At 38.1% G+C, this 27408-nt stretch overlaps 1 protein-coding gene across 3 annotated transcripts in view; it reads left to right on the top strand.

The window, feature by feature from the left end:
- Positions 1–8331: 8331 nt before the first annotated feature.
- The window catches only part of LOC137162622 (protein eyes shut homolog), a 329901-nt gene continuing 310824 nt past the window's right edge, over positions 8332–27408 (top strand). For all 3 annotated transcript variants that reach the window (XM_067562526.1, XM_067562527.1, XM_067562528.1), the window contains exon 1: positions 8332–8480. In XM_067562526.1, coding sequence (XP_067418627.1) covers positions 8353–8480 — 128 coding nt within the window. In that variant the 5' untranslated portion in view covers positions 8332–8352. The remainder of the gene's footprint in view (positions 8481–27408) is intronic.

Here is a 27408-nt window from a genome sequence, read left to right as displayed (position 1 = left end):
ACAGGTTAGTGTGGTGATCTACAGTTTTCTTGTATACCTGTCTTAGGGTTCCATTGTTGAAGCTGATCATGGTATCCAGGAATTGGATGCTAGTGGAGGAGTGTTCTAGAGAGAGTTTAATTGATGAGTGGTGGTTGTTGAAGTTATGGTGGAAATCCATGAGGGAGTTTAGGTCATCTGTTCAGAGGATGGAAATATCATTAATGCAGCTCAGGTATATCACTGGTTTTCTGATCATTGGGATCAACACAGATACAACAACACCTCTTTGTATTCTGACATTGTATCCATCCATATATATATAGTTTATTCTATTGTGTATCTTTCATGGTTGGAGAGAGGATGTACTATCTTCTCAGTATACAGCTACAATTACCTCTAAAATATAGGCACACGTGCTTTCATCCTGGAAGAGAGCAGCCAACCATAAAATATTGATTTATATATAGGCACAGTGATTCTTCTTTGATTAATAAATTTGGTTAAAGCCCAAATCTAACTCTGAATACAGTTGACAAGCTATTAAGAAACAAAGTGGCTCTATATATTATAATTCATCATACGGGGTTAAATCCTGGCTCCCTGATCTTCTGCGCCAATGGCATAAAGGGATGAAGAACTACCCTAACATGGCAATTGAAGTTTCTTTAATGTAGGGGCACTCCTGGGTGTCATAAAATCATCACAGTTGTCTCTGCACCACCTGCATCATTCTCTGGGCTCAGGGCATTGCCAGAGAGAGTGTTGTATCACTCTGTGCCTTAGTGATCTCTGGTTAATGAAGTAGTCTCTAGGAGACAAATATAACTGGCATAATTTAGAACAGCTCTTAGGCAGTCATCCCTGAGATTAGGGAGCAGGAAAATGGCTTAGAGTGACTTTTCTCCACCCCATTTCAGGCCTTGTATTAAGCATAGTTTTGTTGGATCCCAGGATCTGGCCCACTGAATACAACTGGTGTCATGAGAAAGTATGGGAAACCTGCCTCATTCCAGACTATTTGACTCTTGATATTGTGCTCCTGCTTAGAGATGGCTGAGTCTCAAAATGTTTGAAGGTTTAGTTCAAATCAGAGCATCCAACATTTTAGAATTTATCTGAAGTTTTTTGACTTCCTTGTACGTATAGGAAATAGTCATGAATTTTGATCTACAGCTTAGATGGGTGAATAGAAATTTCTTACATTACACAAAAGATGTATGTTGCACAACCTTGCTATTGAAAATGCATGACAATTAGTCTCACACAAGCTGTAAATCTAGCTGGAAAATTACCAGCCAACTTTTCTTTACAGCAAAAAGCTTTAGAGAGTAACTAATTATTTTGCAAGTCAACTCAAAGGGCATCTTTTAAAATTATATTGAAAATCTATATGATTATCAGCTGTTTCCAATGCTAATACATAATGCCCATGGGTAATTGGTGCCACTGATTTACGTCTTTCTATTTTGAAAAATGAGAGATTAAATGACCTGTAGACAATTGTATAAAAATCATATTCAAAAGATAACCACATTACATATTGATGTGATGAAAATGCAGATATTAGAAAGAGAAAAAAATATACTTATATATTTAACAGATAAGTTTGTCAAAGATATGGCTTCATTTGTGGTATTAATGCTGTTTGCAAGCACTGTGTTTACTAGATTAGATTGTGCTGGAGATATCATCTTCTTTACATATTTGGGCCCTAAATCTGCAAGTAGTTCCACACAGGAGGACCACTATGCCTGCACACGAAGCCCTGCTGAAATCAGTGGGGCTCCATGCAGATGTAGGAGTCTGCCCAGATTGATTAACTTCTAAGACCAGGTCTTTATGGCTGTCTTCCTCTAATTAGCAGCAGTAGTTTTTTTTTCTTTTCTTTAATCAGTAATCCAGTACTCTGGAATCTCTTCTGTCTTCTATGACTTTTCAAAGATAATTGCTAATGGCTCAGCTATCTCCTCAATCAGCACCTTGAGTATTCTAGGATGTATTTAATCAGTCTTGTTTTATTTTGTTTTTTTGGGTTTTTTTTTTTTGGTATTCTGTATGGTCCACCTGACCCTTTTTGTCCCATTAAGAAATTTGATGGTGAACTTGTAATTTCATAGTTTCATAGAGTTAAGGCCAGAAGGGATCATTATATTATCTAATCTGATGTCCTGTATGTCACAGGCCATTAAATTTCACCTAGTTACCCTTGTATTAAGTTGAATAAGGATTATTTGGCTAAAACATATCTTCCAGAAAGGTGTCTAGTCATGATTTGAAGATATGAAGCGACAGACAATCTATCTCTTCCCTTGGTAGTTTGTTCCAATGGTTAATCCTCATGTTAAAAATGCGTGCCTTATTTCCACTTATTTGTGTGGCTTCAGCTTCCATCCCTGGTTCATGTTATTTCTTTCTCCAATAGATTAAAGAGTCCTTTAGTACCTGATATTTTTGTCTTATAGGTACTTATACACTGTAATTTAGTCACCTTTCAGTCTTCTTTTTTTACAAACTGGACTCTTTCAGTCTCTTGCTTTAATTCATTTTGATTAATTTTGGTGGCTCTTTTCTGTACCATCTCTAATTTTTCAACATCCTTTTTTAAAATGTGGACCCCTGAACAGCTGAGATGGGACTTGGGATATACAGGAAGGTGTTAACAGTGATCCTCAATCACAGACCTGGTAAAAATCATTCAGGTTCAATGAAGGAGCAATTAATTTTTCCTTTGTTTAGTGATAACTGAAATAATAGAGGCCACCACCCAAGACATGGACCAGCATAAATAGAAACTAAGCTATGTAGCCTGAGAGGTTTCTCTGGAGACTGATTGCAAATGCAAGGACTGGGGCATTGATTTGGTTATAGTTGTGTGTGCCAGTTGTGTGAAAGGAACCAGAAAAAAATGAGAACGGGAACAGACAGTGGGTGAAGCAATGTGTGAGAAGCCCCATAAAGAAGTCAAGAGACAGTGTTTCTTTTGGACAGAATGCACTGAGAGGGCAGGCTTGGATTTTTGAAAAAGGAAACTGCCTCCTGTTGTTTGCTTCTACTGTACTCAAGGAAACAGAACTTGGTGTACATTCTTTGCAAATGAACAGGATTGTTCAAAGGAAATACTTGATTCATCTCTTCAATTTCTCCTCCTAAAGGAAACAACCTATCATGCCCCTGAATACTCTCTACTGGCTATACATTCGGGCCAACAAGCAACAGTACAATGGCCTATAATGATTCTGAAATAAGAAAAACTGACATTCATAGCTAGAGACCACCATTCTATTACACAGTTCAGTTAAAAGAAAGTCTTATCCTTCCTTACACTCTTTTGCTTAGATGCACAGGAATTTAAATTTGAACGCTTTTGGAGAGGCATGTTAAACACACACAAATGAAAGATTCGCATGATTTCCCCCCCTCCATTTCTAAGGACACTTCTGGAGGGAATGCCCAGCAGTGAGGAGGCAGCAGCTCCCCCTGGCAGTGATACTCTCCATGTCCCTGCAGTCCAGGGAGGGAGGAAGCAGCAGGATGGCTGGCTGCTGTTTGAGCTCCTCCTCCCCCATTCCTACAGCTCCTTCCCTGCTGTTGGAGTCCCAGTGCTGGTGCCTGCTTTGCAGACCACCCGCTGAGGTAATTCAGGGGGTGGAGGCAGAGGCAATGCATGGGACTCCAGGAGCAGGGAAAGAGAAGTAGCAGGCTGCACAGGTAGTGGTGGGGGAAGGGAGAGCACAGCCCTGCTGCTTCCTCCCTACCCAAACTGCAGGAACACGTGGAGATTTGGGGGACTGTACCCCAGCTTAACCCTCTTCCCCTGGTTTAGAGTGAACTGAGGAGGCCAAATCAAGCAATATTATTTTCTGCATTCTCAGAGGAGACTAAAAGTTAAAGTGTCACTTTGAAAGGAAAAAGAGAAAAAGGAGAGAATAATAGAGAAAGGCGACATTGTTTCTGCAAAGTCCCAAAGAATCAAACTAAATGAAAAAAAAAACCCAAGCTCTCCTCATCTTCATGCTGCCAGTCTTCCAGTATTATAATCCATGGTAGCTTGAGACCTAACACAAACTTTGTCTGTTTGGAATTCCTTTGCTGTGGACCTCAACAAGAACTGAAACTTTCTACTTTCACCCCCACCAAGGCCTCAGTAGAAGTGGTACAAAATGGGAACAAATGTTCAAATGTAATGAGACACTTGTTCTGTGCTCATAGCATTAATCTTGCAATAAGTGACACTGCAGACAGGAGTATTGGCAATTCTGTTCAGGAGCTGCTGGACATATTAATTGATGCTGGTTCTATATATTCATGCTGATTTCTCTACCTTCTATTGAGACTTTTAAATATGTCTTGTCTGATGTCACTACCAAAATTATAAAACTAGATCTGAGACCCTTTCATGCTGCCACTACATCCTGTCATCTTGCAAACAGTACATTTGCTAGAGGGAAATATTGATCAATCCATTTTGCTGAGTTAATCTGTGTGTGCTCTAACATTTGCAACTTAGATACAGACTTGCATCTTGGTTATTTGTTTCTCATTATTAACCCACAATACTATTTATTCAAAATTAAGGTGGTGTTATTACTAAAAATGGACATATTTCTCCAATGAACTATTCCTAATGCTATTAATCTTTATAATTACAGTACTACTAAAAGAACTGGTTTAAAAACCTCTTTAAATTGAGCTATTAAGATGTGTTCCTGACTCAAGTGAGTAACCATATGACCTCACTGCTGTAACCCATATCCTTCCTCACTCCATACTCTCCCTACCTTTTCTAGTTACATCACACTAGAACTAGATTGTAAGCATTTCAATGAGACCTTTTCACCTTGCTTTTGAAAATCACATCCCGCATCTCTAATTGTTCCATAAATCAACCAACAGGCTTTAGATGCCATAAAGATGTTATCAGCATGGAGTGTGTGTGGACTGGCAAAAGTAACTGTTCTCTCTTCTCCCTGCACCTCTTTTGCGCCTCACAAAGGGTGGGACTCTGAGACACTCACTGCTAATAGTAGGTTAAGGAGAGGAACATGGAAGAGCCATTACATTTTCTAATACCAGCAGCAGTAGCTCCTCAGAGGCAGTTCAAAGGCTTCAGCTAACTTTCTCTGTAGTTAACCCCCCCAAGTTTTCACCACCACCTCTGCGCTTGCTGATACTTGTCTCTGATGACCTAACTCATGCATACACTGATTCCCCCACATAACTCCAAAGTTTTGAGACTTTCTTCTGCTTCCATATCTTATCCACCCCTTTTGTGTGTGCTGGAGATATGATGGCAATCTCTTTAACATATCCACAGCATAAGAGCTGGCAGGATGTAAGCAGCAACTGGTGTTTCTTTGCCCTCTTGCTGGACAAGAATAGTTCTTCTCTAGCAGCTGGGGATAGAGGGTCTCCCTTCTTTCTGAATTATTTCTTAGATTGTGGAAATAAGGAAGAGTCTTCCCTCAAGAGGAGGATGCCTGCATATTATCTGGGAGTTTGGCACCAACAATTGTTTCTGTGTAGCTGCTTTGGCTGCTTCCCTCTTGACCCCTAAATAAACATTATTTAGTGTATCCCAAACTCAGTTTTAAATCAAAAAGTGAATGTGGAGTCCCAGTAAAATCCAAACTCAATTTTAAAATTAAGTGCCATTTTTTAAAAGAAAAATAAGCATAGGCTAGACAGAACTCTTTCAAGGGCTTTGTAAAATGGCACAGATGTGTATGGGATGAAAAAAACGCAGACCCAACAACAAAATAGATTGTGTACTTATTTTAAACACAGAAAGGTATGTGTATACTTGGTTATTATACAATGGATATATGTTTTCTTAGAGCTAGATGTGCCTAGTTCTAAAGCATCTGAACAGGAGATTTCCTTCTCCCACAGAAGGAAAACTGTATTAGTGCAACCTGTTAGTGACCACAAAAGATGTAAGGCACAGGAGAACAGTCCCATGTTCAAGTACTGGTAAATGCTATCTTTAATGGCAACCACTGTATGTAGCGTTTAATCACTCATTTGTCTACAGGTAAGAAAAAATTGAATCAAGCAGTATAGGTTGTTATGAGTCAACACTTTTAAAAATATTTCTTCCATAGGCAGGCACACAGAATACTGTAAACCTTAGAGATTCTAATCCTGTTCACATTACTCACACAAGTAGTATTACTGGTTTCAGCAATGGTGATGAATTCCGCTCGTCTTACTCAGACAAGTGGTCCTGTTGATTTAATTGTGATTGCTTGTGAGCCTAAGACTGGCAGAGTTTAGCCCCAGGTATAGCCAGTTAACCAACCAATTTTCTTGTGCTCTTTGACAGACTGTGAGTTCTAATACCTAGGGGAATTGTCAGCCCACCCCATCAGGGATTTGTCTGATTTGGAGCAGTTGTGTGCTTGCCTATTGAAGGAACTCTCTGGTCTCAATTAAGATTGGTAAAGAGTAGCAATTTTCCAGTAGCAGAACTTGCTGCACATTTTTGTTTAAGAATTATTAATATTTATACGAAATGCACCAAATATACTAAATATTTTATTTAAAAAATATATGGTGTTTGACAGGGCAGTAATTGGTGCAGTGTCTCTTCCACAAAGCTTTCCCTTTGCCCCTGATATTCTTTCTGTCACTCTAAATGCCAACTCCTGAAATCTGGCAAGTCCTGGACCCAGCTCTGAACAAGTCTTGCATTGTACTATATACCTTTGTGAGGATTCCTAGAACATTTAATGAAACAAACAGGTTTTAACATAGTTTGAAAATTGACAAGACTATAACTGGTTATTCAGCCTCAGCACTGTACACTTGTCTGAGGCTTGCTTATCCCTAGTTACATTTATAATTTTAATCTATCATGGTGAGATTTTTTTTATGCTTTGTTTTTTTAATTATTATTTCACGTAGATATTTTCTTCATTAATTTTATAGGAATTGTGAGCAAAGCTACAAAAATAGTGGGAAGCACTAGCAAGATGCAGAGAAAAACAAAGAAAACAAACAGAGAAACATCTTTTTCATTTATCAGAAGAGAAAAGGCCAAAAAGTTTAAATAGCAGATTGAGATGCTTTAAAAAAATTGTCTCTTTAGACCCTCAATGCATAATTTTTGGTAGTCTACAAACTATCCCCATCATCCTATGGGATATATTATTCAATTAGTCATGTAAGGCTTTCTAATAAATCATTCTATACATACCCAGCTGGAGAGCTGATGGAAAAACATGTCGTTTTCATACAACTCCCTGTGGATATATGCATTTACATTCTGTAAAAGTAATGGCACTACCTGCAGGAAATGTACTAAGTGCCCTTGGTTATCCTTAAGGTGTTCACCTTCTGGAGAAGTTAAAACTAATATGAAAATAAATTCACTTTTAAAAGCCTACTTTTAGCTATACTACTTGGGTGGCAGCAACAAAACACAACCCATGTTGGATCTAGGCATGGATTGGATTTCTGAGTTTAAGGGCAAAAATATCTTTTATACTGGCAATTACACTAATTCAACTCTCCTATAATTTTGACAAAACATTAATTTGCCTTTGGTTACATGGTATGAGTTTGATGGGTTTCACATTATTTTTGTCAGAACAATTTTTTATAATGTGAACTCTAAAAAATCATTGCATGTTTGTATTTGTAAAGCTTTACCGTTAATGGCAATTCTAGAAGTTATCATTTATTCTCAGGCAGTTTAATAATAGAAAATATAGCATATATGCACTGGATAATGTCCAGCACATGTTGAGCCCAGGTTTGGTGTAGAAATACGTGTGCCTTAGCATACCCTACCTGCACACTTGTGTAATAATTAATAGCAATTAACATCTATCTATCTATCTAATCTATTTGATCTAATCTATTTGATCTATCTTTTTTTATTCTGAAAAGTCCCAAATTTCAGATGCTAAAGTGATGATTACCAGGTATAAAGGAATGAGGAAAAAGAGAGAGAGAGAGAGAACACTATAAAATCTTTGGTGAGGCTGCATTATTTTGAGATTTTAATAAATTAATTCTAAGCAGGAAACATACATTTCTGGCTGTCTAGAAAATCTATAAAAATGAAAGTCTATTCATATTTCTCCAGTATTGATTGATAGGCTCGTATGTATTTTCAAAGATGAGTGTTGAAAGCATGTAGTTACAGGATCTCTATAAAAATCAAATTGATCAAAATCTAATTCTTCTGCCCGTTAGAAATGAAAAGAAACCTCCTTTCGTGCTTTAATTGTTCTGGATATACATTATGTGCTTTTAAATTTCCATTATCAATGTATTATCGTTTATCTCCTTTAGGAATGCATATCTGCTCCCTGCATTAATGGAGGTTCTTGTGAAGATTTGGTCAGTGCATTTGTATGCATTTGCATGAGTGGATACACTGGCAAATTTTGTGAAGTAGATATTGACATTTGCAATGAACCTGCACTGAACTCAACCCTTTGTTTCAATGGAGGCATATGTGTTGACGGCCCTGGAAGAACTTTTCATTGCAGGTCAGTAAGTATGTTTAATTATAACTGCAGCAGTTATTATATGTTGATTTGTTAAGTTTTTATTTTGGGGGAGATTTTACTACATGTGTTATATGAACTATATTTTATTTAATACATTTTTAAGGACTATATTGGAATGCAAATGTTTTAAATTATGGGGCTTGTTCACAATTTTCTGGTATGACCATATGTCTCAAACTTTTAGAAATATATTTAACACAAGAAGAATACATTACTTCAAAATATTGAAACTGTAAGTATTGAAAAATACTGAAGTTCTAAGAGTAACTTTTAACATAAAATAAACAAATAGATGCTCAAGGGAATATTGTTCTTAAATTGCTTACCATTTAATGTGATGTTTTGACTTAGAACATAATCCTCAATGTGTTTCTAGGATTGGTGCATGGAACACCTTTAATAACATGAACAAACTCAAGAAGAACCTGCAAATGCATGTGCTCACAAATACTTATGAGTGTCAGAGTTTGAATTCTCTGACGGAGGAGGGAGGATTCTTAACTAATCATAGTCTATTTGCTGGTTGTCAGAAAGCCTTCTCTACATGAAGCTTTCACATAGTTTGTGCAATTTATGTTACATATTTTAAAATTTCCTCCTGTGAAATTAGTGTATTTAGAGACTTTCATTTACAGTCTAAGGCTCATTTTGACTATTACACTGATTGAAATTTAGAAAATATTAATAAATATTATTATAAACCTATATATATGTGACAATGAAGCACTAACACTGTGCTAAACCATACATTGCAAGATGTACAATATCTGGTTTTTGGTTTATGGCCTGAAGCAAAGCTGAATGATATTAATACTTTTGTTAAGTGTAATAATAGCCACTTTTGAGGAGATTTTTATTCACGTATAACAATTCATTAGCTTTATAATGTACTTATATTTTATTAAATCATTAACTATGTTAAAGTAACATTAAATGTCTGTCAAACTCACAATGGCATTGAAACTCAGAGTTAAGATTGAAGTTTATCATCTAATTAACCCTGTGATTACTATATATTTTAGCACATATACAGAGGGAGTGAAATTTGCTTTCAAGTGTCTGAAATTGAAATTGAATTCAATCAGTATGAATCAGATGATTGGTAATCCTGTAATATGAATTTTGACACAGTGGGAAGTAAAGAGGGGTTTCTACCTTTATGCTTGTATTTTGGTGTTATTTAAGAGTTTACCTTAACTTTCAATTAGCTGTTTTGTGTTTACAATCTTGTTTGTTTGTTTTTTCTTTTATCCTGCTGTTGTGGGATTCTCTTTATTTAGATAAATTATTATTATTGGTGTTTGGTGATCCTCAGAATGTTCAGAGGTTTGATTCAGCTATGCCTCCAAAACTCTCACAGCTGCAAGGGTGGACTGGAGATCTTGGAGGAATAGTGTCTCCTGTGAGGTTTCCAGTTTGCTTACCTTTCCATCAGGGCAGAAGTACAGTGAGAATGATAGTATTTTGGGACTTTTAAGACAATGAGTAGGGGAAGAGCGTACAACATATAAGCAAAGTAGTCAAGGTGGTAATTGGCCACGTATTGTAAATACAGGGTTTGATAACGTAGTGTTGTTTTGATATACTAGATTATGTTTGTTTGCGTTATATGTTAAATAAGGTGATTTTTTTTTTATTAAACACTGCTGCAATTTTCCATTTTGTTGTCTTTATCCTGGAAGCATTGTTATTGATTCCATAGCTAAGGATGTGTTTATTTATTTGTTGTGTAGTTAAAGAAAGATTTAAATTCAGCTGTTCGGGATGAAAACAAACATCTGTTCAAAATAAACTGGCATCACTAGCTCCTGATTTAATATTGCAGAAGGACAGTAGATGCTAGCAAGAATAATAACTGAGAAATACAAAGGACTTCAAAATGGTCTCTTTATAAAATTATAGGCATGCTATGTCATGTGTTATGTTTTTTGTTTGTCAAGCTGGTGTAAGGTCATAAGGTGGAATCTGTGATACATGGTTCATTTTAACTCAAGCCTCTGGTGGTATGAATCCATGTGAACCCAGGAGGGAAGGGTTTCCTGGAAACTCCTGTGACCCCAAAATACACATTACACTTCAGATGCATGCCTTCATTGGCCTGGGGAGTTGGGGATATTTAAGACATAAAAGATTGTTTGGGTTTTTTAGAAAATGAAAACATTGAAATCAGATGCTTGTTAAATGTTGCTCTTCTGCTCCCAAGTCTCTCTGAAGCTCAGCAGTCATAGTCCAGTAAGGGATTTACTGTGAGTTAATGTTCTTTCAAGCATCACTCTCCAGTGGATTTCCAAATGGAAAACTGCAGACTCAATAGAATGTAATACTGCGGAAAGCATCTAGGCTCCTGTTACCCGCCTTCCTTCACCCAAAATTCTGTGATTCACCAACTTCATACACCTCTGGCAAAGAGCCATCAGTAGGGTCTAGGGGAAGGTGGGTAGAATTCTGCAGAGCTGGCACCTACGTAGAGTTCCATAGGATCAGGTTCCCATATGTTTATGGAAGCAGATGGAAAAAATAGGCCTTTCACTAATTAGCCCAAAAGCATGAACTGTCAGCAAATTGAGCAACATTGATATTTATATATAATGTTGATTTTATATTAAATAGCTACTTGAGCTGTCTAGTGTGTGTGGGAGGAGGAACTAAATGGTGGTTAAAGGGAAATGTTATAAATGCATATAATATATAACACCCTAGCATCATGTAGTAATTGTAATGCAATGTAACATAGGAGAAAAAGAATGATACTCAAGTGTGCCTCTGCTGCAAAATGCAGACTTTAATTGATCAGCGTTCTGCTCTCTCCAAAGCACTGCATGTAACTTCTTCAGCATGATGCTTCTAGCAAGCACACACACAAAATAGATGGAAATTCATACAATGAGATTCTTTCTTGGCTGCTTGAGCATTTTTTTTGTTTCATCATATTGTCAAGAAGCAGAATTCAGAAAGTTTTCAGTCAGTTCAGCAACACAGTAGGACAAGGGGCAATATTTGATCTGTGTTTTACCTGATGGGATGGAATAAAAGATTTATGCAACATTTTACATTCCAGCATCATCATGCCTCATTTTAAAAGGAGTCAGGCAGGGCCAAAAGGAGGAAAAAGAACATCATAGTTCTTATTATCAGTGGAATTACTGTATCTGTACAGTTTCAGGCATCAATGCAAATATGTAAAATTTCAATCCTTAGCAACATTATAGGAGTCAAATTAGTATAAGATATAAGTTGTCTTTGGTGCTTAACAAAAGACTGTGAATCTGTTCCATTTTCCCTTTCAAAACAGTGTGTAATCAGGGAAAGGCAGTATTTCAGACTGTGTGTCTGATAACAGTGTTTGCTATAGAAATTGAGGAGACTTGTGTTGGCATTTTGCACAGTAGTGGATCAGGAGAACACTTCAGAACTGATTCTTTTGTCAGTTTACAACATTTTCTTCTGGGGTGTATCTCCAACTTTAGTTAAGTTACTCCTCATTTACACCAATGTTAGTGAGAGAGAATAATTAGGCCCTTCGCCCAAGAAAGCTACATAATATGAAGTAAAATCTTGTTGCATAATGAAAGAAAGACTTTAATATTAAAACTATTTAGCACTTCTGTGTTGCATCTTCCATTCAAAGGTCACCAGAGCACTTTACAAATAGCCCTTTCTGCAGATACTGTGGCTAAATCCTGCCAAAGGGACATTCTTAAAATGTTGCAAGGGGTGTAATGCAGCATTGTTTCCATGGTTTTTTTGGGGGATGTATGGGGCTATAATACAAAGGTTGGTATTTTGCAACTGAAACCTGCAGTAGATGGCAGTCTCCGTCTCAGACACTGTGGGTAGATAGGGTAGAAAAATATAAGTGCCAGGCCAGATATGTTGGCCAACCAAGCTAGAAATAAGAAAGCACACGCCGCTTGGGACAGTTTGGTAGATGTTGGGATTCCCTCTGAGACCTCTTTCAATTTTGCTTCCCAAGAGTTTAGTTTGGCTTCTGATTTTGTCACTCAGGTACCTTTTGGCAAGCATAAGGGGTGGGGATAGGGCATACCACACATCCAAAGTTACACAGAAAATCTCTTCTTTTATATACATTTATACATTACATTGCATTTACTACATGTTGCATCACACATTTTGGGATTGACTTGGTTATTTTGTAGGAACTAATTTCCACACAACATGCTCTGTCCATGCTGTTCAAGCATAATATGATCTCTATCTTATCTTATATTTAGGCTCATTTATTAATACCAGGATGTTCCTGCTGATCTTAGCTAACCATTCTGACTACGGCATACTGCTTGATATGGCAACTTAACTTCTTTTCAATCAAGTTATGTATCTCAAGCCAGGCCTACAGCAGAAAAATCTAGAGGAGTAAGAGCAGACAGCAATAGAGTGGATGATTGAATACAGTAGATATTTTACTCCTCATATGCGTTTAAGTTCATTTGCTAGATCAGGGCATAATTTTTTTGGTTTTGTAATATATATTCAGTATATTACATGTATTATCACATTATTAAATAGTTTTCATTTTATAACATCTAAAATATATTTAATGTTGAGACTATATTTTGAATAAATATTTTTATTAAATATGGTATTAACAATATGTTTCCCTTTATGGGGGGTGAAAGAGAGGACTGTGAATGTATCTGTGACCCACTGGGAGGATTACTTTGTAAGTGCAGAGACTACAATCATTTCAGTGGGGTTATAGGTCTCTAGAAATGCAATATATTTATCTTTGAATGTATACATATTTCTCAACATCGCAATAGCTGATATTTATAGAGAATGAAGTCATTCATTTGTTATTCGTTAATATTATCACCTCAAGAATGAGAACCTCAGAGTGAATGGGAATTTCCACAAATCCTTTCAATAAGGTACATGTACCTAAACATTTACAAATTCTTCCCAGGACAGAGCCTGATTCAGCATTGTGTCCCTCCACTGACAGCAAAGGAGTTTAACTTGCATTCACGGTGGTGAATGAGGCCCATGGACTGTCAAAGAGTTCTTTCCTTTTAAAGTAAGCAAATTGTTAGTCTTGCTTCTCAGGGGCTGGAAAGAAAAAAAGGGAAAATAAGAGAAAGATGTTGGTGATGATATTTGCAGTAAACACACTATGTAGTGGATCATCAGTGGAATTATATAATAGTGTTACATGTTTTGTTTGTGATCTGTATGGATAACCTTGTTTTTCTGTTCTGTATTTTCATGCAGCTTAATTACCAGCCTGTATAGATTCTATGTCTGGAGCACCTTATCATTGTGAATAAGCAGGTGTTGTAACAGAACCTTGAAAGACGGGAGGGAAAATTAAGTAGCAGTAGCATCTGGCTTCCTGGCAAGCTAAATAGGCAGTTTGTTCATAGATTTAGAACATCTCCTGAGTCTGTTGTGCTTAAGGCTTACATTTAAGTTGAAAAAAGGCTAACACTTTAATTAATTTTTCATTCTATCTGCTATAATATAAATCTGTCATGAAGCTTGCTTGTAGGACTAGTTATCTCCCTCACACATCATGTATAAGCACCCAAAAACCTACAATAAAAGAATGTTAAGATTTCAACATCAAGTACTCAGAAGTTAGGAAATGCCAGAGTTAATGTTATCCATGTGACCTTAATTCAGTCCCCTTGAAAATTATATGTTATGTTAGTCTTTAATTACATGATCACATACTATTTTTTCCACAAGACTCTAGCCTCACTCAGAAATGGAGTAATTATTCAATATTTCTTTTTATCTTTCTCATTCAGTGTGTGGCCCCAGTCTTTAATGAACATACACCATCCAAACCCTCTGCTGAATACAAAAATATTAATTCCTCACTGGCATTTCTGTGGTGCTCCCACCATAGTGTCTGAAAATATCATTAATGTTTGTAAAGCGATCTTCAGAACCCCCCCTGTGAGATTAGGTGGTATCATTATCCCCATGGGATGACATCTCTGGCCTGATTTTTTGTAATACTGGACTTTTAATGCACTTTGTGTGTTCAAAGTGCAGTTCTTAGTTGTGAGACCCCAGAACTTCTGCACATCTGCTCCCAGATATCTCACATTGAGCATCCGGGGAACAGAGGGAGGAGATGAGCCTTGTCTGAATTGGTGGTAAAAATCTGGTAGCTCCTTTGATTAGGCTGGGGGTAGGGGGCTTTAGATGTGGGCAGGCTTGTGCTCGCCCATCCCCAGACTCTCAGTAGGTGCCATGAGCCTACCCCTCCAACAAAGTGACAGTGCAGTGACTCATCGTTCAAGCATGCTGCAGCAGCTCAACTGCACTGACTAGTCCTGCAAGCAGAGTCTGCAGTGACTCAGCAGTACTTTGACAGGAGCCTTCCTGCTGCCTCCTAGTGTAACAGACTCCCTAAGCTTCCAGACACTTGATCCTGCCCAGCCTTTCCCAAGCCTTGTTCTAGTCCACTTCAGCCTGGCCCGTGCCCTACTCTGACCATTCTCTGGCCCTGTTCCTGACCTGCTCCAGCTCTGCATCCACCTCCTGACTCCCCACCAGCTCCTTGGACTGACTCCCACCCAGCTTTGACCTTTGCCTACAATCCTGATTTGGCTTGCTTGTAGGACTAGTTCTCTCTCTCTCTCTCTCTCTCTCTCTCTCTCTCTCTCTCTATATATATATGCACACACACACACCCCATAAGTTCTGGCCAGAGCCTGACACTAGTGCCTTGATAAATCAGAATTGAAAGTAGACTTAAGGGAAGGCATCTCCTCAAGAAAGCAGGGGATACGTTTAAGGCTTCTAATGTCTGGTACAGAGAGGAGACAAACTGCTTTCCCCAGTCCTTTAACCTTCATATGGGAAGGCCAATGGGCTGAAATCAGTTGTGAAGGTGTGGGGGGTGATGGCAGTCCTGCATCAGATGGAAGCGATTAAGGAAGGAATCATGAACATCGCTGTATGAGTTGTTGCCAGCTAGTGCCCAGTTGAGTTAAGTTATAAAGCTGTGGCATAATTAAACCATATTTTTGGCATTGTGTCTTTCTTTCTGGGATAATGAGGAACACTCAATTAGTAGCTACCTACAAAAATTTTTTGTTTCAATGACTTGCCTAGCCTAACACAGGAACGCTCTTGCAGAGGCAGGGATACAATCCTTTTCTCCAGGGCAGCATTCACCTGTCTCAACTATGAAACCTTTTGTCTTCTGGCAGTCCCCTGCCTCATGCACTACAGACCTTCCAACTTATGCAAAAACTGAGGCAGGGTCCTAGAGACCCTTCATTACACAGACCTGGTTCATTCTTAGAAAAAGGTTCATTCTGTGCACTGACTGAGGAAGAAGTCCCCATCACTCTCACTCCAGCTCCTGTCCATACCTATTCCTATCCAGTCCCCCGTCACCTAGCTTTTCCCTCTCCCCTGCCGTTTTTCCACTCTCTGGCTCCTGACCTCCCTCTCTCCTCCCATTTCTAACCCTCTGCATTCAAACCAGGTGCTCGCTCCTTCTGCTCCCTGCTGCCCGGGCACCAACACAGAGAGCACAGAGGAGAGAGTCTCCTGCTCTCAGTTCCTGTGCCCAGCACCACAGCAGTCCCTGGCAGCTGGAAAGAACAAATGCAGAGAGTCCCATTCAGCTCCTGCACCCAGAGATTGGAGCATGCTCAGTTGCTTTTCTATGATGCTGTGTACATAATCTAGTTTGACACATAGGAGTTGCGAGGTGATGGATCATGCTCAGTACTGACAATCTTTGGAGAATTTAATAAATAAATTATCCACAAGTCTCTACTGAGCATGCACAAACTGAGCGTTTTGAAAGCTTCATAACTTGGCCAAATTTGGGTCGTTTTTCACAAAACAGTAAAAGGCACTTCTCTGACACCAAGGCAAACCTCCTGCCAAATTTTAAGTCTCTTATCCAAAGCATGGAAGCACTAGAATGTGTCTTTCTGTCTCTTTACACACACACACACACAGGGACACACACACAAAGTTTATTAACGTGTAAAACAGTGTAATTTTCCCTAATCTCATTCTGAGAAACATCTGCTCCATTTGTGCTAAAATTTTCCCAAAAAATTCAACTTGAGGCAAACATCTGGCATGGTTAAAGTTTGCCAAATTAGAAGCAACTGAAAACAGGGCTATACAATAGAAAGTGTCAGGCAACCTTAACTAAAGGTGGTGCTACGAGCTCCACCAATAATTTAATATATGATATCTTAACCACTAGAATTTGTGCCTAATCCATTTTCTCTTGAGTTTACAAGGGAACCAATTATATGACTCGCTCTGCAGACCTACTTCTGAAGAAAATATTAAAAAGACCATTTCAAATAGCCCTTATGTTCTGCCCCGAGGTATCTTTCTGTCTTTAAATCCCTGGTTTAAAGTTAAAACAACAAATTGAAACTGAGATGGGTGTTGGGACTTGCAATTCAGTTTCATCCTGGGCAGACTGCCATTGAAAGGAGGCTTCAGGAAACAGGCTACTAGCTGAAAGGATGCCCTACTAGCTTGTTTTGTACTTTAATCTCTTTAATTAAAGTGACTAGCTGCCACAATGGCAGGCACTATAAAAATTAGCAAATTAATAACAAAACCATCATAGGCTCTAGGGGACTTCCAGAAGGGAAGCCAACCTGAGCTACATACAGATGATAAAATTACAACTTAATATGAGCTCTGAGGCCCATAGATAATTATTTTCAAAATATTTTCTAGGAAAGGGGAAAACTATTTCAGATAAAACATCAGTTCCTACCTTTTCCCCAGTATTTGATCCAAACCCAAAGACAGACTTTAAAAAAAAAAAAAAAAAAAAAATTCCAGTTCCTCTTTCCCCATTGTTTTTAATTTGTGTGCCACCCTGGGGATCTTCTCATTGTCTGGGATTGGAAAGGCCAAACTATCCTGAGAAGGGTGGTTTCTTTGGTGCTTCCAACCTATTAAGAAGCAGGAAGTGTCAGTAATCTCATTAAAAAACTTAGTTTGGCATTGGATTGGACTCTTTTTGCTATTTAATGCAAAACATTTTACTATCACCAAATCATAATGTTGTGACTTTTTTGTTTGTTTGTTACATGAAGGAAGGACAATGTTTGTCAGAACTCAGTCTTTTCATTGTCTGTTGGACTCATGTTGTTTGGAATAAAGGTTTTATTAGATCCTTAAAACAGCTTTGTCGATTCTGGAAACGTGGAACTTTGTGTATGGGTTTGATCCCATCCTCTGATTCATGATGCACATCAGTGCTTATTGTAGTCCCGAAAATCAGTGACTGGTTTTAAAGAAATTGCAGTAATACACCCTACTAGCGATGTAGCAATTAAATATCAGCTATTCTGTTAGTCACAGGACTCTGCTATGGGGATCACCATTAACACAAGGATCCCTGGAGGCATTTATATCTTCAGAAGCCAAGAGAAAATATAATGCCTTTATAGCTGCTGCAGGGAATGCTATACCTCTTCTTCAGAATTTCCCCCAATGATGTTCTTCATTTGTTGACCAGTGTTGGGATCCCTGAGGCTATAGTCGTGCTCCTGTCCTATGCAAACATTTCCCCTAGGACCTAGAGTAGTCACGTGTTCTCCAGCATATTCCAGTAAAATTATGTCTGCTTGATACACAGATGAACTAGGAAGGAAATCCTTGTATCCTCTCCCCTCTCTAATGCCACCTGCAAAGGTTAGTTGTAATTTGAACCATTTTTTTAAAATCTTGATTGTTCCTCTTAAGCCTTTCCATGTTTTTCTGCATAGTACAAACATCATATTTGCTTCTTTTCAATCTTAATTGAAGAATGTTCAGGAGCAGTGTTACTTCTCCATGGTGGTATTGTCCAGATTGAAATGGAAGGATTTTTCCATGTACAATATGTTAGTTTAGAGGATGTCAAACTTCCTGTTTTAACTCTTCTATACAGTTTTAACTCCTCTATACAGTATTGCAGAGGTACCTCCCTCTTTAGATTATGCTTGATTACTCTATAAGGTTGAACTGACCCATATTTTGTCACTTCTTTCAAAGACAAATCTATACTCATATTAAAATATCCCTTGGTTTGGTTTTGCATTTTAAGGTCACTGAAGATTAGATGTTTGATAACAGAATTGCAAGATTTTCCTTCAAGGTCACAGAACTGCATTAATGAAACAAAGCAACAGAAATGATTTGTCCTACTTTCCTCTGAACAAAAGGGAGATATTGTGTTTGAATGGCTGTTGTAGTATGTTTTTATTCATTCTTCGTCATCACTGTAAATTGCCTGTAATGGGTGCAATATTTGTTGATAGAGGGCAGAATCCTTCTCTTTGGAGAAGGGAGGTGTAAGGAAACTTGCCCCATATTAGCAGTGCTCAAATGCTATAGCCACTAAGGAAGATTAGCCTAATTAATGCTCCCTTGAACAATAGAGTAGGATAATGGTTAATATGCCCATAGGTGATCACAGTCAGTGATGGGATATAGGTTTAGTGTGTGTATGTGTGTGTTCAATATGATTTGGAGTTGGGATTCTGTCTCTTGGTGATAAAGATAAGAGATGAGGATAAGAGTCTAGGATAAGTGATGCACTGCATCATGTTAAGCATAATTGGGTTAATAAAAAAAGAAGCCAACAAGTACCTTGTAAACTATGGAAGTGTTTCTGTTTTCTACCCTGAGGTCCTTCAGATCCCTATCGAAGCCTGAAGAGAATTTTTCCCCATATAGCCTTTCTACCCTCAGACCCCATCAAAGGGTACTGGAACAACCCTCTGGAGCACTTCAGTGCTGTTCCTTAATGGGAAAATTAGATTGTTCTTGAACAACACTTTAATTGAATTAAATTTAATTCTCTGTTTTGTTTCATTTAGAAATGCTCCTATCCAGAGCCCTTTCATGTACAACATGCAGTCAATTATATATATAAGAACCCAAAAGTCCAAATTTAAAATTCTACAGACTCACTCAAACTAGAGCTCTCCCACTATCTACTCAGGCCTGCTTCTTAGAAAAAGCCTGAGAGAATAATTGAAGATCAGCAAATTCAGGCTGTACTGGTGGGCTGATGAGAGAAGCAAGTTCCAGAATTGAGGATCCCTCACCAAAAAAGGTCCTGCTTCTATTTCCCCCTTACTTAAACCTGTTATCCTGAGAACTTCTATTCAACTCATCTTCTGTTATGACATGAAAAGAGAGAGGCAGTATCTGCGGGATTCAGGAACCAAAGTTGTTTAGGGCTGCATAAATCTAAAGCATCTCTTTAACTCCATAGCCATTGCAGAACACAAATCTAAAAAAATAATATGCTCTCTGATATAAATACTACTTAACATGTGTACAGCCATATTTTGAACTCAGAGGTTTCCACTTGGGTTTAAGAAGTTGCCATCAGAGTGGAAAGTGTAGAACTTCAATCTGACGGTGGTGAAGGCATGATTACTGAAATGAGGTCCATATCTGAAAGAAAAGGTTGAAATTTCCTGGCTAGCATGGATGATAGAAAGCACTTTTGGCTACTGTTGCCAAGGCACATACCACCACACTCTATCCCCAATGGCTTTTCATGCACATTGAACAGGAGAGGTGCTAGAATAAAAACCTATGGCACTCATTTAAAAAATGGCTTTTGAGCAGATATCTTCCATTGTTGTTGCAGTGTTGTGATAGCTGTGTTGGTCAAGAGACAAGGTGGGTGATAGAATGTCTTTTATTGAACCAACTTCTGTGGGTGGAGGGGACAAGATTTGAACTTCACAGAGCTCCCATTCATGGCTCAGTAGAGACTGGAACATCAGCCTGTCTAATAAATATTCTATAATAAAAAAGGAGGACTGTCTCGTCACAAAAGGAAGCAAAATAAATAAAATCTCCTTCATTTTTATAATTTCTCCACAAAATATCTCAAACCCTGGTTACAAAAACATTGTACTGATGCCTCTAAACAAACTACTTAAATCCACAGAATGGAGTCTATTTCCCTTGTCATCAGATTGGTTCAAGCCACTCTTATATGTCACACTCTAGAGTCACTCATACTTGTGGTTTGAAACAAAAACATTGTCCTTACAGAGATGCCCCAGTGAGAGGTTCACCACCATGGGCAGTACACAGAATGGATTACCCACCCAGAGCTTCCAGATTACCATCTACTACACAATCTAGGAGAAAATCATCTTATCTAGCACCTCTGTCAGTCAGGGAGGATCCTCTTCTGGTTTATCAGCCATCTCCCACTTCGGAACCATCAGAGAAAGAGGAATCCAGGAAGGAAATCATGGATCTTCCTCTCCACTTATCTGTATCTTCCTCTGATGACACCATTATTCCAGAGTCATCATCACCTCCTCCTGAGAACTTCAAAGTCTTTCAAGACTTCATTAGGCAGGTGGCCACATCATTAAGTGTGCAGATGGAGGTTGTGCAGGACAATCTGCACAAACTTTTAAGTATATTACAAGCTCCAGGTTCTGTAATATCCACTGTCAAATGTGTGGACACATGCTATCAAATTCCCTAGCAGAAATATGATTATTTTTTTGCCTACTCTTTCCCAGTCTCCTTAGTAGACATGGCAGCTAGCAATTGATCAAGACAATCTTACTCGAAGGCTACCCTGAAGGACAAAGAACAGAAGAGACTTATACATATGGTAGAAGGTCTATACTAACACAAAGCTTCAAATGCAGGTGTGAAACTACCTGGCATTGTCCAAATTTGTTTATTAATTGGTCAGCAATCACAAAATTCATGGATAAATTGCCTGAAGAATACAAGCACCAGTTTGTGGAAATAGTCTTTGAAGGACATCTTGCTGCTTGGCTGTCTCTCCAAATGGTGATAGACATATTCAATACCATTTCACACTTTATGTCTACACCCATTTTTTTTTAAGATACGCCTCTTGGTTACATGCCTCAGATATCCCCAAAAAGCTTGAAAACACAATCAAAGATCTCCCATTTGAAGGTTTCAGACTGTTTTTTCAAAAGATTTAAGGTTTGCATGGTACCATCAATAGCAAAGAATCCAGAGATCAACTTCTCTATTACAATTTAGTTTTCTGAAATCCAGATAGGGTTTATTTTACAATTTCAATTTGGATGTAGTTGAAATCCTGTTAAGAACAGATGTTTGCATAGTATTTTGACAGAAGTTGTTGGAAATCTTACAAAAGTGATTGATTTGGTAAGTTCTGCTATTTTAAATTTTTGGCTCAAATCTCATGAAAACAGCTGACTAGATTTTTGGCACAATCTAATCTAAACCCAAATCATAACCCCAGTTTGACCTTGAACTGAAATGTCAGAATTTATCCTAATTCCAACACTGATCAGTATTTGAAAACCACTTCCATCTCACATCTCTAGTTTTTATGCATATCTCCCCTCCAAAGACATTAAAGTGGTATGATGATATACACATACTGAATATGATATTAAAATATCTTTTTAATGGTAAGACTGAAAGCTTTGATAACAGTTTATGGATTTATTTTATGGGTAGTGAATGAGTTTACATAAGGTAACACTTAGCCCAAAGACTTGCTGGGTAAATGTGGTTTGGCCAATTCTTCTTTTACATAGAATTGCTGATATGCCTAAAATGATGTTATTGCTGACAAAACAACTTGTAACTTGTTTGCAGGAGGTTTTGAGGTAAAAATACACAAACCTGTGACAACAAGACTTTTGCTGGGAAACCCCAGGAACAGCACGATACAAAGCAACATGACATAAAACCACATAAACAGCAAAAAAATGTGAAAGTTGGGTAAATTGAAGCTTGTGCATGCATAATATACAGGTTACATAAAACAAACATGTGATCTGCTAAAAGCAGATTGGAGAAAAGTTAAGTCATGGGAAGATGCTTAAGAATCCAAGTGAACATGGCCCAAATTGGAGAAACACTGGAACAGAAAAAGAAGGAATGGAAATGAAGGACCAATCCAAGGGATCAGAGAAAGCGATTACTATAATGAAGTATAGTAGAACTTCCCAGTGCCTGAAATGTGGTAATTTAGGGCCCTTTACCTATTCTCTCTCTTCTGTTGTTATTGACTGGCAAGGCTAGGCCAGGATCCCGACGTTGGCCCACTGACTCTCATTGCTCACAGATTCAGGGGAGCCTGCCACAGCATCACTTGATACACACATCCAGGCATAAACAATGCCCTCCCTCTGTGAAAATCCCACCTTGCTGTCCCGGCACCACAGGACATGGGACCTCAGGATCTTCCCCCATGACATTCCTTTCCCCCCACAATCACCTCAGAATCCCATCTTCCCCTGGGCCTCCACTTAACCTCCCAGTCACCTCAAGATCCTCTCCTTCTACCAGGATTCTCCTTTTCTCCCCTCCCCCATTCACCTCCAGATCTCCCCCTTACTCCATGACTTTTGCCCAATCACAGTGAATCTTCCCGGGAACCACCACTTAGGAGCCAGGAGGTAGCTCCCCATGCCAGGACTGAAGAATCTAGAATTCCACCGGCCAGGAATCCAGAGCACAGGACCCACCCTGTCCTCTTCCTGTCATTGCCGGAAGTGGGACTTCACCTGCCTACCTAGGCAGGCACATGGGTGGTGGGATGGCTCAGAAAATAGACTGAGGAAGGGTTGATCCCCCTCTTGATCTACTCACCCATCTCCTATCATATATTTGTGGCTATAGCTGGCTACTCCAAAAGTCAGATTGTTTCATTGCAAAGACTATCAAAAGATAACACATTGTATCTGACTGTGCTCATAAGCTGGTTGATATACCTCTCCCACTGACTGCGAAAGCTCACTCAACCAGAATGCAAGCTACATCCTTCATCTGTTTCCGAAATGTGCCAGTTTCTGAAATCTGCAAGGCTGCTATGTCAGTCCACTCATGTGTGACTGACCATAGAATCATAGAAGATTAGGGTTGGAAGGGACCTCAGTAAGTCATCTAGTCCAACACGCTGCTCAAAGCTGTTGATAAAAGCTGATGATGTTGATAATCCTCATCCCCACTATTCTGAAGAGGTCCTGCTTGCCATTCATCTACAATGGAATCCCTACCGACACATACTCACAAAAAAATATTTAGTTACTTTACAGTAATGGTGGTTCTTTGAGATGTTGTAGTCAGTGTGGATCCCACAACCCATCCTGTATTCTTGCTTTCAGAGTCCTCAGCTACCACAGGCTCTCAACTGTAAGGGAATGAAGGGAGAGTGGCAGCTGCTCTGCACCTTTCTGCTCTTGTGCCATAAAGGGGCATAGGGAGCATGCACATATGCTGCTCTTGAAAAGTTTTTAAACTCGGACATATGATGTGCATTTGCTTCTTCAGTGGGCTCCACACTGATGGCAGCATCTCAAAGAACCATAGTTACTGTAGAGAAGTAATGGTTATTTATAGCTAGAAATGTTCTAGACTAGTTTGGGGAGGAGATTTCAAAAAACACTAGGGCAGATGGTGGTAAGAGATTCCTTACTTGTTATCTTTCTTAATAGCTTTTACCAATTTGTACCTATGCTATCCACGCTTATTCAAAATTAATCCGTTTCCCATGGTTCCTCACTTACTTGGGGATTGTTATAACTAGAACAGGTAACTGACTATATGATAGCTTTGAAATAGAGAACATCAGAAAAAGTATTTTAGAGAGGTTAGTCCCCTGCCTGTACTTTAACATTAGATCAAGGCCAGCAGGAGTTGGCTGACGTCTGGGACAACCTGTATCTGTAATGAGACAAACTGTAGTGTTTTTAATGTATCTGATGGAATTGCAGCTTCCATTAGTGCTTTTGAGAAAAAAAATACAAGAAAATCTATGCCACGAAAGTAGGTTTTTACATTGATGTTATTGCCCCTTTTTGATCCAAGCCACTAGTCAAAGTTCAGGGCACTGGGTGTTTTCCAGCTGGGACCAGAAATTGATGATGGAGTCTGGTATTTGCTATGATCCAATTTTTTTAATTTACAGGGAATGTACAAAGAACTGCTTCTCCGAACACAGGAGGAGCAAAAAAAACCCAAACCAAACCAAAATAAAAACAAAACAAAAAATAACAAACACCAGGGATAGCTTCTTTGCTTACAACCCCAAGCATATTTAGCTTTCCCAGCCCCAGAACCTTCCACTAGGCTTCTCCAGGGTCACATGATGCTTACAGGCTGCTGCTTGGCTTTCTTCCTGCCTCTGAGTCTCTCTATTTCTTGTCTGCCCTACCCAGCTAGTCTTTCTACACCCACAGATACACCCACTCACCTGGTCAGAGCAATGCCCAATAGAACCCTCCACCCACATGTTGCTAGCTTCTTAACAGACACTCATTAAGGCTTGTTTTGAGTGTGGCCCTTTCACTGTCTCTTACAAGTATCTTAAATGAAGGGCACATTCCCACATTTTTAATGTTTTAATGTTTTAACTCAATCCATAACAAAGTTGAGCTCATAACAATATTCAAACATTCAAGTCAAGCCATATATTACCTACCTAGAGGAGCTTTCCACCCCCATCCCTCCCCCCACTACAGTAGGAAAATGGAAACCAATAGGAAAATTCTAGATAGTGAATGGGATGAGGAGAAGGAAGGAAAGACATAATTAGAAAACGTAATCTAAACATTTTTCTCTCTTTTTGGCCCATATTCATATTCTTTGCTGTCACTTAGTACTAGTGATATTTAAAATGACACTCCTGTATCTAGTTCAAGATATCCTTTTCCTTTACTGTGATGAACTTCTAAAATATAACAGCAAAATAGAGTCTGCTAGAAGATTAGCATTGTCTATAAAAATGCAAATAACAATGACAGAAAATGAGGTGCTCAAAAGTAAAAAACCAAATCTAGTACAAATCACCCAGCTGCCCAGGTTTGAAATAAGAAGATTTTAAAACTCATATGTGAGCTGATATTGCCAATTGACATATTGTGTTGTTTTAAGAAAACCTTTTAAAAATTCATTGCTTGAGTAGACCCAGAATGCCTGTTTCCTTGCCATATCTTCTTTTCTAGTGAGGCTATTTCTGGCTTTAGGAAATTGTGTGAAATGAGAGACTAACATGACCACAAGAACAGCCATTGGGTATCGCATTCACATCACCAATTATAGACGACGTGGTGCCTGAACAGTTGGCCAGATGCCTGTGACAGAATGTTTCAGTATTTTCCTGCCTCACACAGAATATCTAATGCAACATTACCCAAAATACATAGATAGGGAAAATGCACCACCTGTGCAAGATTTAAAAATCTCATACTGTGTGTATTACAACTTTTTAATGTGCTACATACTCATAATCTTTATAAAGAATTCTAACACATACTATACTAATGGTTCAAAATACTTTAAGAACATATAGTATCAGTTGTAGAATTTTAAGCTTTTTTATGGAGTAGTTGATGTTAAAATATTGACAGTTATTGTGGTATTTGTCATACTATTACCATTGTTTTCTGTTCTAATCCATATTCTAAGTACATTCTACATGTACAAATGCCACAAATATCAGAGTAAGGGTAATTTTACCTACAACTCATAATTGGCAACTTTATGATAGAGGTAAATCTGCCATAGAATATTAAAGCATTTTTTTTCCTTTAAAATGAAGATTTTTTTGCTTGGTTTTATTAAATCAGAATGAATATGAACTGATTGTTTTAAATCTATTGTGAACTATTTTGCAACCTACCTGTCACGTTCATCATGATTTGTACACATAGAAACAGATATTACTGTATAATGGCTGGCAATCTGTAAGATAGAAAAATATTATGACTGTGATTCTGCGTGAAAATTGTTAGCTCAAACAGAAGATCCAGGTCATTAGAATTTTTGAGAGTCTTTTGAAACAGTACAAGGGACACATGTTCTAGTACAAAATAAACCAAGCAGATGTAAAAGTAGCAAGGCGAATCATATTGATGATACTTAAATAATAACAAAAGGTAGTGTGTTAAATCATATCTTAATGAAAGATAGACAATTTCTGAACTGCATGTACCTCTGAATACTGACTGTATCTGAAATCTTAAAATTAGGTAAGGAATTTGGATTACATGGTATCTGCCAGAATTACTATATCAAATTATATAATTCCCAGAAGTGTTGTTTTGATAAACTGGACCTCTGGGAAAATATCATAGAGCTGCCCAGTACCAATTGAATTAGTTGTATTGCATATGGAACCACACAAACCTAACCAACAAGCTATATCTAGAAGAAAGATATTCATTTTTGTGTAGCCTTACAAGATTCTTCATTCTGAGTTAAGCACTTGTTTCATACTGTCACTCACATATACAAATTATAGAATTTGCATATGTAAAACACAGTTGTGCTCAGTTTTCAAACATAAATATGGATTGTGAGTGTAAATTCTGTCACTTGAAAGCACAAAAAACACACATCAACTTGTTTATCCAATAGATTAAAGCACCAAGTTGCATGTGGACAAATAAAGGCCACAGTTTGAATATTTGTCCTGAGTAATTATTTTTCGAGCAATTTTGTAGAAGTTATTTTGACAAGTGCTTGCATGCTCCACCTGAGAATTTGATTTTACAATTATATATTAGTAAGTTGTTAGTGTTAACATACATAAGATATTCTGAGGAATTTTTTTCAGGTGAACAAAGTGGTTTTGATTTGTATATCCTCTAATCACTTTTTAGACATTACATTTGCCTGATTGATTCTTGGAATTTTGCTAGCACATAATGCATTAATTGATTGCTCATGGAATGATGTGCTTTTTAAAAAAAACCGAGCCAAATATTGAGTGCCAATTTCCTGCTCCTCCCTTATGAAACTAAGAGAAGCATTTCTCTGAATAGTGGAATGGTTCAGGTCAGGCATATGCTAATGGGCATATTTTGTTTTACCTTTGGCAAGGAAGTGTTCTCCTCCAGCTAGTGGGAGCTGCTAAATTTTAATGGTGTATGTGATATCCAAATGTAATGGA

The sequence above is a fragment of the Emydura macquarii genome, unplaced genomic scaffold (assembly GCF_026122565.2).
Source record: "Emydura macquarii macquarii isolate MOO-44397 ecotype Brisbane River unplaced genomic scaffold, CSIRO-AGI_Emac_v2 contig_2437, whole genome shotgun sequence".
Classification (NCBI taxonomy): domain Eukaryota; kingdom Metazoa; phylum Chordata; order Testudines; family Chelidae; genus Emydura; species Emydura macquarii.
The sequence above is the reverse complement of the archived record's forward strand: the minus strand, read 5'-3'. Positions and strand labels throughout refer to the sequence as shown.